The following is a 13,513-nucleotide window of genomic DNA, read 5'->3' on the forward strand; positions in this document are numbered from 1 at the left end:
AGGTTTCCCTTTTCATCTATTAAAGGGGGAAGATTCCCCTTAGGCCTCCTTTTGATGCCAATATATTTGTAGAAACATTGTCTTTTACAGTAGTGGCCAGCTTAACTTCTAGTTGAGCCTTGGTCCTTCTCTCCCAAGGGACACTGGCTACCAACTTCCTAAACAATGCAAAGTCTGTCCTCTGGAAATCTAAGGTGGCGTTTCAAGCTACTCCGTACCTGTACCTGCCACAGCTGAACAGGATGCTCAGGCACTTGGATTTTGACCAACCTGCAACACAACAGACCAGACAGCAATTTTTAATAGGCCATTTTTTATTGAGAGTTAAGATCACGTCTCCCTGTGGTGTGCAGGACACACTATGAAAACAAAATACAGAAGATCGCTTTAGTAAATACACACCGGTTAAGCAATGCTACTTTTTGGCAAAGTGCTGTATTTTGTCATTTTCCAGCTTGTGTTAATCTATTAAAAATAAGAGCCAGACATTCTTCCATATCAAAAGGACTGCTACAAATAGAGAAGTGGCTCTGGAGAGAAGCTGCCATATATGCATAGACTGATGTACAGTATTAACCCCAACTGAAATGTCCCTTTTGAATCTTCAAGTTTGCTGTGTAGAAGGCACAGTTTAAAATGCAAATCTATTGACCAATACGTATGAAAATACATTTTCAGCGAGATTTGTGAATATCAATCAGTACGAGACAGTGCAAGGCCTCCGCTTTTACAAGATAAAACACACACTTTAATACAATTCAAAAACCATATAAAAAGCAACACAGCTCACTATTAAAACAGAAAACCAAAACAAATCTAATTGCCCAATAGCTCCAGGCACAAAACAGGGCTAGACCAACATAAATACATAGAACAAATTAACAAAAAGCCATTGATGCAGTACTCTCTCACACAATAATATGGTTTCCAATATTACAAATTGAGAAGCACAGCTTTGTGCAACAACATAGTTTATATCCTGAAAGATATAGGTTTTCATCACCAGAAAGTCATCTAGTAATGTAGTATAAAAAGATCAGTATCTCCCAACTCTAGGAGCAGTCTAAAGTTGCATTTACTTGCCCACTGAGAAGAACAGACCAAGGCTCATTGTAATGTCCAAGAGCCTTATACTCTCAACTCCATCTCCCCGTTTTAACAGTTAAAGGATTACTTACGCCTTCCAACACGGGGAGGTGGAGACTCCACCTTCCTTCATTTCACTTTAAGAAAATTAAAGCTGAAGGAAAGAAGTTACTTTATATAAGAAAAAATACAGGAAAGCAGAGAATTTTCCTGAGCTAGAAAGTTGGCAGTGAGGAAAAGGAAGTTTAAGCTGGGCAAAAAGTTGGAGTGATAAAGGTAGGTAATCTAAGGCAAGTAAGAGTACTTGTGAACAGATGAGAAATTGGTAAAACTACAGCTCTATGCAGCTAAACCAGAGTATTTGGACCACAAAAGAACTGTTACATGGACATGGGCACATATTGCTGAAAAGAGCAGTAACAAAATCTTTTGTTTTGGAAACATTATGTGACCAATTTTGTCTTCTTTTGTCATTCATGCAAGTTCAATGCATGATAAAAATGAGACTAGCGTATCCAGGAAAGCACCTCTTGCTTTTATAAGTTGAACTATTTGTTGAGATCCCTTTACAACAATCCTAACTAACCCCAGTGAAGCAGCACATCTGTAGTGAAACAGAGGTTATAAATGGTCTTTCCTGTACACTGAGTACGTTCCACAACAATTTCAGCTGCAGAATGTGCAGCAGTACCATTACATCAAAGTCAATCCAAATTGTTGGGGTTTTGTTCCAGTGAGACCGAAGCATTTGGCTGAATTTTTAGATATTTCATAGGTCTGAAGTAACTCACATTATCGTGAATTCCCTAATTCCAAAGACTCTGCACATGACTCCTTATACTAACCTCTGTATAAAGACTACTGGAAGACGTGGTTGAATGCAATGTTAACGCTTTAATACCCTAGACACTACACACAAGGAAACAAAGGGGTCACATTAAGTAGCGAGAGAAAGGGAGATAAACTTACTTATATTTCCCCCCACCTTCTTTCAGTGCAGATTTCTGCTTCCTTACCTCATTAATCATTCAATCTACTTCCCAGATCGGTCTATCAGGTTTTAGCATGCCACACGGCTGCTGTGTAATATAAATTGTTTGTTAACAGGTGAAGTTTAAGTTGCTTTAAGTCCCTGCCAACTTCCAAGACATCTTGCACAGTGTTCCGAATAAAACAACGTATTAGTTTTGAATGGCTTTTCTTTCCTGTTGGCCCACAGAATTGCTATCCGGTCCTTCTGCCCACAGTGGGCTAGGAGAACAACCACTGCTGATCTGTCTTGATTTCTATATACCGTGTTATCACTGTTTAGTTCTGTAAGTATTGTTCTGTAAGACTATTTTCCTGTAAGATTATTTTTTAGCAATCTCTTATCCCTGCCACGCACTGGCCTTCATTTCCAGTCACAACTAACTCAGACTGTATCTTCATTGAGATAAAGAGAGAAAATTAAAAGAGCTTCTAGTAAAACCTTTCTTCCAACTACATTTTGAGCTACTCTCAATCTGTAAATATGATATGATCTAACAGCAATTAGCAGCTCAGAAACAGCCATCCATCAGCCTGACTTCTTTAAAGAGCAGTCAGCCACCACTGGGACTAAAATAACGGTTGATCCATCATCTTTTTCCTTTAACTGGACTAGAGATTCAATAGAAGAGAATAGGGGAAAATATATCTCTCAAAGACAGAAAGGGTTAGAGAAAGGGAGTATAAGAATTCGGAACTGTACCAAGTAGAACCCAGTTCAGCTCTCCGGGTTGTGCATCTGCACTTAACCCACAGGTCCACTTTTCCTTCCATTTCACTCCACTCCACTGTGAGGTACTACATCTGTAACACCAGTGCCATATCATACTGCAACATCATCAGGGGAACACTTAACCCTTTTCTGACACTCATATCAAGTACCCAACACACCTACACAGACTCCACTAACACAAGTAGGCACTAGGCAACTTAGGTTAGCTGACCTTCCTGTAACAGTTCAGCATAGCTATGTAATATCTACCAGCAGCTATAGTATCTCCTTGTTAGAAAGTAATTGTATATGCTGAATGCAGACAGACACACGAGCTCCCACGTACTGGTCGTTAAAGCACACGGCTAACCTCGAGTTTTCTAACTCTGCTTGGATTAATGTGAATTGTGACCGATTTCCATCTCAGTCAAGTGTCTTTAAACCACCAGCTAAGAACCCAACTATACATTGTAGTTTATAAAACAGCACACAAACTATTGCACTGAGAGGCTTCTGAGACACTGATATTTAACACCAACGTTTAGGACTTGCTGCAAGGCGTTCGGAGGTTTGTGTGTCACTTGAAGAGAACGCGACATGAGTTATGATTGTGTTTGAGGGACTGACGATCGGCTTCAAGATTGACCACGCTTACCTATGCATGAAAACAAGAGCAATCTAAAAACAATTAGACTATAGATTAAAACCACAAGAGCCATCAGTAATTGAACTGACGCTGGCAAGGCTGGTGAACAAACAGTCCGTTGTGCTTGAGTTGCCGAGAGTGGCAATCCCTGGTAAGGTTTTGTCGACGGAGACTGTTTCGGTTGAGATAGTGTCTTGCATTATGTTCTTTTATCCAGTGGGTAGGACGAAAGCTCTTGGTTTTTTCCAGAAAAGTTGAACGAGTAGCAAGACCTGCGACGTAGCAGTGAACACGCTGTCCTGTTTCACTTCGGGCCTCCAGTCTAGAAAGGCAACAAGCAGATTACTAGTCATTACTGAGGTGCATTGGAAAGATATGTCAACTATGAAGGGCAGAACATGGATTTCAACATCCAGCATTTCAAAACGGACATAGATTTGGGCTGAGGCAAAGTCAAGCTGGTTTAGAAAAATCCCACTGGTTGTGTAGTGGGTAGTGCTGCTAACTCATTTTTGTGTGAATGCATGCAATAGCCCTTGGACTCTGGACATCCCACACTATTGCATCCTTCCTTCCCTACCCCATCTCTCTAAGCCCATGATGCAATAGAGAGCAGAAATATGTGGTAATGTGTCACACTGTTCCAGCTTTAGAAGACTTTGTTTGGTTTAAAATCACCTTGGACATAGGTGATTCAGCCTGAAAACAGAAGCACACTAATGAAAGCATGTTTTGGACTGCCAGCCAGCAAATCCAAACAACATTTATCCAGAAGAATGGGAAAGATAGACTAGTTGTGACACACAGGGGAAATAACTTGGAAAGATTGTTCCTCAACCAGCCCTCTAGATTTTATGAGAGGAGAGTCAGCACTTTTGGCACACCCTTACTCCGTCATGCACTTAGTGAAAAAACAAACCAGCAGCCTATGCAAGCAGGGATGGACGTATTGACAAAAGGACTTTCCTACTTTACAGAACAAGCCCTGACGTTTCCTGAAACTTCCAAAGTAAAGCTAAAAATAGCCTGGTAGTTTTAAAAGCAAAGCAAACCCTGAGTGAGTGCCACAGCTGGTGGCAGGCCAGTGGCAGCAGGGTTGCTTGCCTTCTCTCTGAATACACAGCACTCAATGACTATCTGTCAGCTCAGGGGCATCCACAAAAGATGTCTGCAAGACCAGGAGCTTGCTCAGGCATGACCAAGAGGTCTTTTGGGAATTTTGTTTCTCAGTACTAGCCTGACTATAATACAAGTCTCATCTGAAAGAGCTTAACTTGCATTTATTGTATGATGTCTCTGTAGACACAAGTCTGGACTGCTGTTTCCATGGTATGCCCTTGAGTTTTTCTCTTGGGTGGCTGAAGGTACCTGCAGCCACCCAAGTGAGCTCTTCTGCCTCCTCCCAGCCCAGACTGGAGCAAAATACCCCCTGTCAGCAAGGGAATACTCCTCCCTCCCTTTTACTTTTTTCTTCTAAATATCCAAATTCACTTGCTTTTGGCTCCTTAGGTAGCTTGCTATGATTGACTGAAGCCTATAGACTCCAGAACAGCTGTGTGACATGCTGTTTTCTCCCCTGGAAAATATCACTGGATATTGTCCTAAACCTAACACTTCAAATACAAAGAAATACAAGAAATACGTAAATAATACAGCACGAATCAGTTCACAGTGACTTGTAAATACTTTCTGTGCAGATCACACCAGTTTAATTTACATTAGGGTGTCTGCAAATACAAGGCTACTGTTTTCTAAATAGGGTGATCCTTTAACATGTTCAACAGTGCTGGAGGTGGAACTCCAAGTGGAGCCCTTCTGGGGAAAGCCATAGGAGCTAGGAAGCCACGCTGCACTTATTAAAACCCATATTTCCTAAGCATGCCTTCACTGCTTGTTATTAGCTAGGAAAGGGCATCAGCTGCAAATGCAAAGTGCTGTGGTTTGTTATGGGCAAATAACAACCTGACAAACAGGGAATTATATACAACATCCTTTACTTTGAAAGGAATTTAAGAGTAGTAAATAAATTTCCTCTAGAAAATGAGAAAAACTGGTTTAAAATTGCTAGTTGAAGATATTTAAGCTTTTCCCTCCTCTTGTCAAATACTCTCCCAGCACTGGTATGCAAACCAACACTCTTCTACCTTTCATCGTAAAGTGAAACTGTAATAGCAGAGGTGGCTTGAAATAGCTAAAAGGCCAGAGACTCTTTTGGTATCTCAGTGGCTGCCTTTAGTAGCCTGGCACTAGCAAGCCCCAGGCACTGAGAGAACACAGCTGATGTGTCTGCATCAGTATTGCCAAAATCTAATTTTAGAGTCAGACCATCCTGCATAGATTTGCTGTTTTGCTCCCAGCATCTATTTTGCTAGAAAGCATAAGTATCCTGCTAGTTGCACTACAGAGCCAGGTCTCACAAGATATATTAAAGGCTTCAGACCCCACCGCAATTAATATTCAAGTAATTTTTATGCACTTAGCATTTTGGCTTGTTAAAGCAGATGTAGTTAGGCTTGATCAAGTAACATCATTTGGCACAAAGGTTAGTCCCAAAACTGGTATTGTTTTGGCAGACAAGGCTCTAGAGGAAGCAGTGTTGCTAGCAGCCTGATCAAACAAAAAGCACTGTACCCAGAACAGTCATACTTACTGTGCCAGTGTGCCTTAAGCAGCTTTTCTTGGCCCTACAATATTAAATGGCCAACCATTAAACTAATAGAGACTTCAAAACAGCTGTTGAAACTTACTGTATTGTCAGAGTAACTGATGTTCCCAGGTTCTGTACTCTACCTCAGCTTTAGACTTAAGTCTCCTCCCAGTTCTGCCACCCAAAATAACCTATGCAAGAGCCTAGATCCTCTGATGAAGCAACAGCATAGAACTCAGCATAAAGAAGCTTAATTACATGCCCGCTGATGACCATCACATCTTCAGCTTCTGCACACATTAAAGCAACTTAACTGTACTATGTAAGATAGGATTCTTCTCCAGAAGAATTTATACCAGCATCCCAAGTTCAAGTCATTGAGAAGTGACTATCTGACTTTGCACATTATTATTTGCTGTAAATTGGTGTTTTGGATAAACTGCTTGGCTATCTTTCACTAGGGCATGCCTTGCAGACTGCAATTCTCTTGCAGATTCCTTCAGACTCTCATTTTAAAGATGCTGTGTGCTCATAGCTTCCCCCAATTTAAGTTAAGCTAGACTCTTGATGCCCTCTCCAATAATTATACAAATCCCCCACCCTAAGATTCATGGTATCAGCACTACAATATTATACAGCAGCATAACATCTCAAAGTGTCCTATTTCTCTGAACTAAGAACTTTACAGCAAGAAGTTGATCAGAAAAGCCAGTGGGCATCTATCTATAGCAACTGTCACTACACTCATTTTTTCCTGTATAAGGAAGCTGAGTATATTATGACATGTTTATAGTTGTTCCTTAGGGTAAGCACCAGATGGGAAAAAAAGTCACTCTTCATTATTAACTAGGATTCACAAAACACCCAGTTATTTCTAAATCAGTGAACAGATGGACAGGTGTTGAATCATTATGGCAAAGAAATATTCTATTTATATACATCTGTGTATACTATACTTGTACAGCTGCATATAAAGGACATTCAACACCAAAGGGGCAGTGCACATAAAACATGCCTCTGCAATCATGTCACATGGCCAGATCTTTAGGACCTAAAAACCAACAAGCACAACTTCACCACTTGCTAAAACTAGAAGTTTGCAGCACAAGTTTGTGCCTTGAGGGGAGTAAGTTTTGTCAAATATTTCAGTTTGCTTTTGTCCCACAAGCCACCTGTGGAAAAATTTAATCCTGTCCTAATCTATCACTAGGTTCAGAAACAAAACCAAACCAAAACAAGAATTCTCCTTTCAGGAAAGGTAAATAATATTTTTTGTCTCATGAGGTGACTGAAAGGGTTTTGACTAACAGTTATGAAAAACACGCACAGCGATGAAAAGGGCAAAGTGCTTTCAAGTCTACCTTACTAGCTATATAGTTAGTTGCCACCAGTTTCAGCAGGGCCAGAGCATACTCTGCTAAGGAATAATTAGGCTCCATAAATATTCATTGTAGCATTCAAAATAGCATACCCCAGTGTTTCCTGACATAGTCATCTTGTGTAACATTTTTCTAAGCAGGCAGGCAGCCCTGACCACTCTACCCACTTTGTGTGGTATTCATGCTTTATTCACTTGCTCTGAAATAAGCTGGAAAATTCAGTATTAAGTGTCTAAGCTGATCAAGTAGAAACCAGATATTTTCAGCAAGAGAGCTCTCTGACAAGAGAAGCCAGACGTACCTGGGACTCCCTGGGCTGTGAAATTCCTCATCTCCACATGCAGTCTCATTAAGGCTGTGACAAGCATTATGGACAGCATACACAGACATGCTGGGATGCTCTATGAGGAGGTTCTCCATTGGACTGGTTTCCACTTTGATAGTGGTTAAGCCACCTGCAGTGAAACATGGGGGAGGGGTAATAAACCAGCTCTCCTCCATGGGGCACGACTCAAACTGGATGAAGCACGACTCGTTGGCCTCTGGCAAGTGTTCCAAGGGAGAGGGTAAGCAAGTGAAGACGGGCGAGCCATCGGTGGCTGATGCTTCATCGATGTCTGCCTCCTCCACAGAGCAGTCAGTGCAAGTGTCTGCTGCAGGCAGCCACAAGCAGCGGGGAGGAATCCATGGACATTGGTGATTGCAGGAGGTCGGAAACAGCAAGGGTGCACATAGTCAGAAACGGGATATATAAAAACAGAAAGAAACCCCTATTAGCATGTAGACAAACTTTTATGTTTTTAAAAAGCAAGGGGAGGGGAAAAAGGAGTTGCCTGATAAGTCACCATAGCCACGTAAAACAACTGTTATCAGTAAAGCAATACAATTGCACAATAAGTCAAATATACTTAATCTGTACAATTGGTTCTGCTGAAGCCTGTGTCAGGCTTCTAAACCTGACATCATTTTTCCCACAGGTTTAGAAACACGTTTTCGTACATTCGTTCAGAAGACATCCTGCACTACTCCACTTTGATTTTGCTTACATAAAGTTTCTCTCAAGCTACTGGTTTCTTCACAAGGAAGTAAAACAAGTTCAGAGCCAGAGCAAAACAAAGGCAAAGCTTATGTTTGACAGACGTCTTACCTATAAAGTCAACCAGAATCCACTCGTCGTCTTCCTTCTCACTGAACTCTGGCTCTTGGCTGGACAAGCTATCAATCTCTCCCATGAACATGTTATTTAGCCTCTGGAACATTACTAAGGCAGGAACAAAACTTTGGCAGGTAGGTCTTGATATCCAAGGTTCAAGGCACAGCTCACACTGTACTACTAGCAGAGTGGCATAGACTTGAGATTAAAGTGCATAGATGGTTTATCAGCTTAGGTACAGGACATGCAAAGGCATGACTGGTAAACAGTTTATGTGAAACCTGCAAAAAACAATGACAAGGGTCTTAATGACAATGCAAAAAGTAACATCCCTAGGGAACAAATTAAAGACACTCTCACTAGTGAAGTCTGGGGTATCAGTGAACACCTTTCTCAAAGAGGAAAGGCAGCTTCACTGGCATTCATCATGCTCTCTTAGACAAATACACATTGAAACAGTCTAAGTCTCTCCACAGAAGCGAGTGCCTCCCTCTCAGTTCTCTTCCCCTGAGCAGAGGTCTGTTCAGCTGTCAGTTCCCACCTTCTCGTACGGGAGGAAAGGACTCTCATACAGGAGCCTTGTGGCTGGGCTCACCAAGGTGCTCCCTTGGGTCCCTGCCTCTCTTCCTCCTGGTCAGAGAGAGATGTGAAGGGCAAGCATCTGTTTTCTGCTCCAGACAATGCATCTCCTCTGTTGACCCAGCCTCACACCTCTCCAAGAGGCTCCTGTCAGGGCTCCCACAGTACCCAAGGCCGCATTTCTTCTCTCCCCCATTACACACAGTCAAGGGCTATAAGTTAACACAGCAGGAAGGCACATCCCATCTCCAGGTTCAAAGTGCATTACACAGTTACCAGTGGCATTATTTGCATAGCAAGTGCTCAACTAGGCATTATGGCAAGTCTGAGTAACACGGAAAAGTAACCTGTATACTTAATAAAAAATCGTTTATTTCTCAACACACTTCCTTACATCTACCTGCAATTAGTCACCATAAGCCTGAACTCTACATTTGCCAGTTATGATGAAAAATACCGTTAGTACCAAGAAGCTGAATGTTCAACCACCTCAGACTGGCACATTTGCAGCCTTTGAATATTTTATGTATGAGCCAATAATTGAAGCCACTAAAGGTGCTGAAAAAGTAAATGACTATGTGTGAAAAATGCTCACTGATTTAACTAAAAGTTAATTTCACCATAGTAACATTTGAATTATCACAACATGTTAGAATTATTGCATATTAAATACCTGTTTCATAATTAAATAGGGAAGAAAATACACATATAAAGAGGGCATGATGTCTACATTCTGAAGGAGAAGGGGAGTAAGACACACTAGACTAGACAAATCCAGGCAGTAACAGAAGATACAATCCATAACAAATATTATTTAAGGCCAGAATACCTTGCTTCACCCTATAACTCTCAGGCCATACTAAAGGGTCATTTTGGGCTCGTAAAACATCCTACCCCAGGACGCCAAACCCTACCACCTACTTGTTCAATGCAAAGACAAGCACCTGCTCCACATGGTACTGCTCCTATGGACATTTATGCAGCTACCTCCTTACTTGAGCAGCACAAAAGGAGATTAGAATTTAAAGTGGCCTTCAGAAGCAATATGAAAAGGCACAGAGTAACTCAAGAAGTAACGTACTCTAGTTCTTTGCCAGGAACTATCAGCTGCAGGAAAATACAAGACTAGGAACAACTGGCTCAATTGCAGCAGCAAAAAAAGGCCATTTGCTAGGACCCTAATTGAAAAATGAAACATCTGGGTTCTCTAAGAGAGCTACAAGAATGATCAGGAGAATGATAGAATTTTAAAAATGGAAAGGCTTCTCACGGGGAAGGAAAAAATTACAACAGTAGTGAATTACACAGAGGGGCAAACATTTATTCCCACCCTCTACATTCACAGCAAGCAGAAGTGGCTTTTAACCACAGTAAAGTTCAATACTCAGTGGTTACTAGCAGGAAACACTTTTAACCATTAAGGATGCTAAGCCTTAGGTGGGTTACCTAAGGAAATGCCAAATCCCCACAGCGTACCTAAGAATCTTCTTGAGAAGGTTTGAGCGCTGTAATTATAGACAGAGCTTGCCATGGGTAGGAAAATGGACTCTAACTGAAAGCTTGAAGTCTGTAGCTTTCCGGTTATCTTCCACATCCATCCCTAACCCTCTTCTGGCACAAAGCCTAGGAACATGAGAGTTCAGGGGTTTTCTTTTTTTAAGCTAACTAGAAAGCCAAAGTATAACTGTTGATCAGCACTGGCTTTCCCTGTACTCCCACATGCATCTGTTGCCTCTCCCTTAGATCACAACTGGAATTACCTTGAGGCAGAGGCCATCTTTTTGTTCTGTGTGGAGAGTGAAGCAAGATGAGAACTCACACTTCTATATAAAGGCTCCACAGGCACCACAGTAACATCAAACAATTAAACTCTAGTAAGCAAGCTAAGAGATCACTGCTCCTGGGAATGTATGATAAACAAACTACAGCTTTTGACCCACAAATGTCTTTCCATAGATCAAATGCAGTTTGTCCCATTTTCCCCTCCCCTCACCCCAAGGAGGATCAAAAAATCCCATCCCAGTCACTCAGAAACTAGTTGATATTTTGACATCCTTTTGAAGTGCCTTTTAAAAAGCCACCTGGGCATGTTACTGTGCAAGTCAGATGGGGATCGAGTATGTTATCAAGGGCCATCGTTGGCACAGGCAAACGGGACAGTGGCTGAAAGGGAGGTGTTTCAGTACTTAGGAACCATCAGCTGCAAGAAAAGACTAGGAACAACTGACTCAGCTACAGTGGTGATTAAGAGGCTGTTACAGATAACCAATGTACTATCAACAATATTGTACTGTTGATTTAGAAAAAAGGCGTTCCCTTTATCTTCTTTCTGTGCTAGCCGAGGAGATAGGGTGCCCGCTAAGCGAAAATAAAACACCAAACCCAAGCCTCCCCAAAAAACCGAAAAAGACACAGTCCACCCGCACTGACTTCTGCATTTCTTTTTGGAGCTCAGGGCAGATTCTCCCGTGCCCGCAGCCTTTGAGTAACCACCAGGAGGCTCCGAAGAGCCGCTTCGCGCGGCACCGGCTGGGGAGCGGGCAGAGCCCGCGGCAGCCGCGCACCGTCCCGGCGGCGCTCCGGAGCCCAGCCCAGCCCCGTCGTTGGGCCAGGCCGGGACAGCGACGTCGTGGGGTGGGGGAGTGGGGACGGGACCACCGGTTGCTCGACAGCCAGCCAGGAAAACGCCAAAACCCTCCCGCCCGCGGTGTCTTCCGAGGACAGCGAAACCGGGATGGATACACGGGGAAAACGGGACCTCGGGCTGCTGTTTTTTCACTGCCTCGCCCAGTCCCCCAGACACCCCCGTCTCGCCCATGTGCGTGAACCCACCGGCAACCCGCTCGCCCCCCTACTGCCTCCGAAACGAACTCACTCACTCGCACCACGCCTGGCCGCTGCTACCACCGCGCCTCCGCTCGGCCCCGCGGAGCCCTTTGTTGTCACGGCCGCCGGCGCGCAGCTGACGGACCGACGGACCGGCCGCCTTGGCCCCGCCCCGGCCCCGCCCCTCCGCCAATGGGAGCCGCCGCCGGCTGTCGCTAACGCACGTGACGGGCGGGAGGGCACGCGGAGGGGGGCGGGGCCAGGCGGGCCAGGGGGCGGGGCGGAGGCCTCGTCCGCCCTCTCCCCGCCTCGCCCCGCGTTACCGGCCTTGAACGGGGCAAGCTGGGCAGAGTGGGCATCGCCGCCCACCCAAAAACCCACCTTCCGAAGCATGCATACGTAAGAATACAATCACTTTACGCTGCACCGAACGCCAGCCCGCGTCCGTAGGCAAACAGCCCTTAACGTGCAACGTATCTTTGCAATTCAGGGTTTCCCAGGGTTTGAGTAGCGCCGAGTAACTGGGTTTGTAGCAATCAATAGTAGCATTTTCTTCTAAAATACAGGGTGTGCAACGTGGATGTGTTATAGTTCATAGAATCACAGAATCATAGAATGGTAGGGGTTGGAAGGGACCTTTAGAGATCATCTGGTCCAACCCCCCTGCAGAAGCAGGTTCATCTAGGTCAGGTCACACAGGAACATGTCCAGGAGAGTCTTGAAGACCTCCAAGAAAGGAGACTCCACAACCCCTCTGGGCAGCCTGTGCCAGGGCTCCCTCACCCTCACAGTGAAAGAGTGTTTTCTTATGTTTCAGTGGAACTTTTTGTGTTCCAGCTTCATCCCATTACCCCTTGCCCTGTTGCTAGCTACAACAGAAAAAAGGGATGTCCCAACCTCCTGACACTCACCCTTCAGATTTTTATAAATGTTAATAAGATCTCCCCTCAGTCTCCTCTTCTCCAGACTAAACAGCCCCAGTTCCCGCAGCCTTTCCTCATATGAAAGATGTTCCAGTTCCCTGATCATCTTGGTGGCCCTGCACTGAACTCCCTCCAGAAGTTCTCTCTCCCTCTTGAGCTGAGGAGCCCAGAACTGGACACAGGACTGCAGATGAAGCCTCACCAGGGCAGAGTAGAGGGGGAGAAGAGCCTCCCTTGACCTGCTGGCCACAATCTTCTTGATGAGTTGCTGGAGTCACGATGAATATCTTGATCTTTTAACCTCAATGTTTAATAATATCTTTATTGTACACTTTAGTTTTTGTTATGTTTTGTTTTCTTTGTTTTCTTCTCTTTTAAGAACACAGCTTTTCTATGAAAAACAAAATGGAGAAAATAAATTTCTGGAAAAGTGCTGCAAAGTGTCTTCCTGCAGCTGGCAATAAGCTGTACCATTTGACCCACAAACTCCACGATTCACGCTATTTTCACAAAAGCTTCAGATGCCTGGTATT

The 13,513-nt window shown here is 43.6% G+C and overlaps 1 protein-coding gene across 4 annotated transcripts; it reads right to left on the minus strand.

The window, feature by feature from the left end:
- Positions 1-296: 296 nt before the first annotated feature.
- On the minus strand, positions 297-12,217 carry TP53INP1 (tumor protein p53 inducible nuclear protein 1). 4 transcript variants are annotated; one of them, XM_061995654.1, is made up of 5 exons: positions 12,111-12,217; positions 8,647-8,933; positions 7,801-8,149; positions 6,124-6,157; positions 3,684-3,795 (listed from the first exon to the last, which is right to left on the minus strand). In XM_061995654.1, exons 2-5 carry the CDS (start codon positions 8,756-8,758, stop codon positions 3,778-3,780), a joined length of 513 nt encoding a protein of 170 aa, XP_061851638.1. In that variant the 5' UTR covers positions 8,759-8,933; positions 12,111-12,217; the 3' UTR covers positions 3,684-3,777. The 4 variants fall into 4 exon arrangements, with proteins under 4 accessions (XP_061851637.1, XP_061851634.1, XP_061851636.1 ...); XM_061995653.1 differs by lacking the exon at positions 6,124-6,157 and having other exon boundaries at positions 297-3,795; XM_061995650.1 differs by lacking the exon at positions 6,124-6,157 and having other exon boundaries at positions 297-3,795; positions 7,801-8,152.
- Positions 12,218-13,513: the final 1,296 nt, after the last annotated feature.

This window comes from Colius striatus, chromosome 4, assembly GCF_028858725.1.
Source record: "Colius striatus isolate bColStr4 chromosome 4, bColStr4.1.hap1, whole genome shotgun sequence".
NCBI classification, from domain to species: Eukaryota; Metazoa; Chordata; class Aves; order Coliiformes; family Coliidae; genus Colius; species Colius striatus.

What these genes read in the sequence shown, in the direction of transcription:
- TP53INP1 (XM_061995650.1), bottom strand. Translation starts at nt 8,758, where the DNA reads ATGTTCCAGAGGCTAAATAACATGTTCATGGGAGAGATTGATAGCTTG. An exon ending in GATTCTGGTTGACTTTATAG is followed by an intron (nt 8,153 to 8,646) that starts GTAAGACGTCTG and finishes GGCTGCCTGCAG; the next exon opens with CAGACACTTGCACTGACTGC. An exon ending in CACAGCCCAGGGAGTCCCAG is followed by an intron (nt 3,796 to 7,800) that starts GTACGTCTGGCT and finishes TTGCCTTTCTAG; the next exon opens with ACTGGAGGCCCGAAGTGAAA.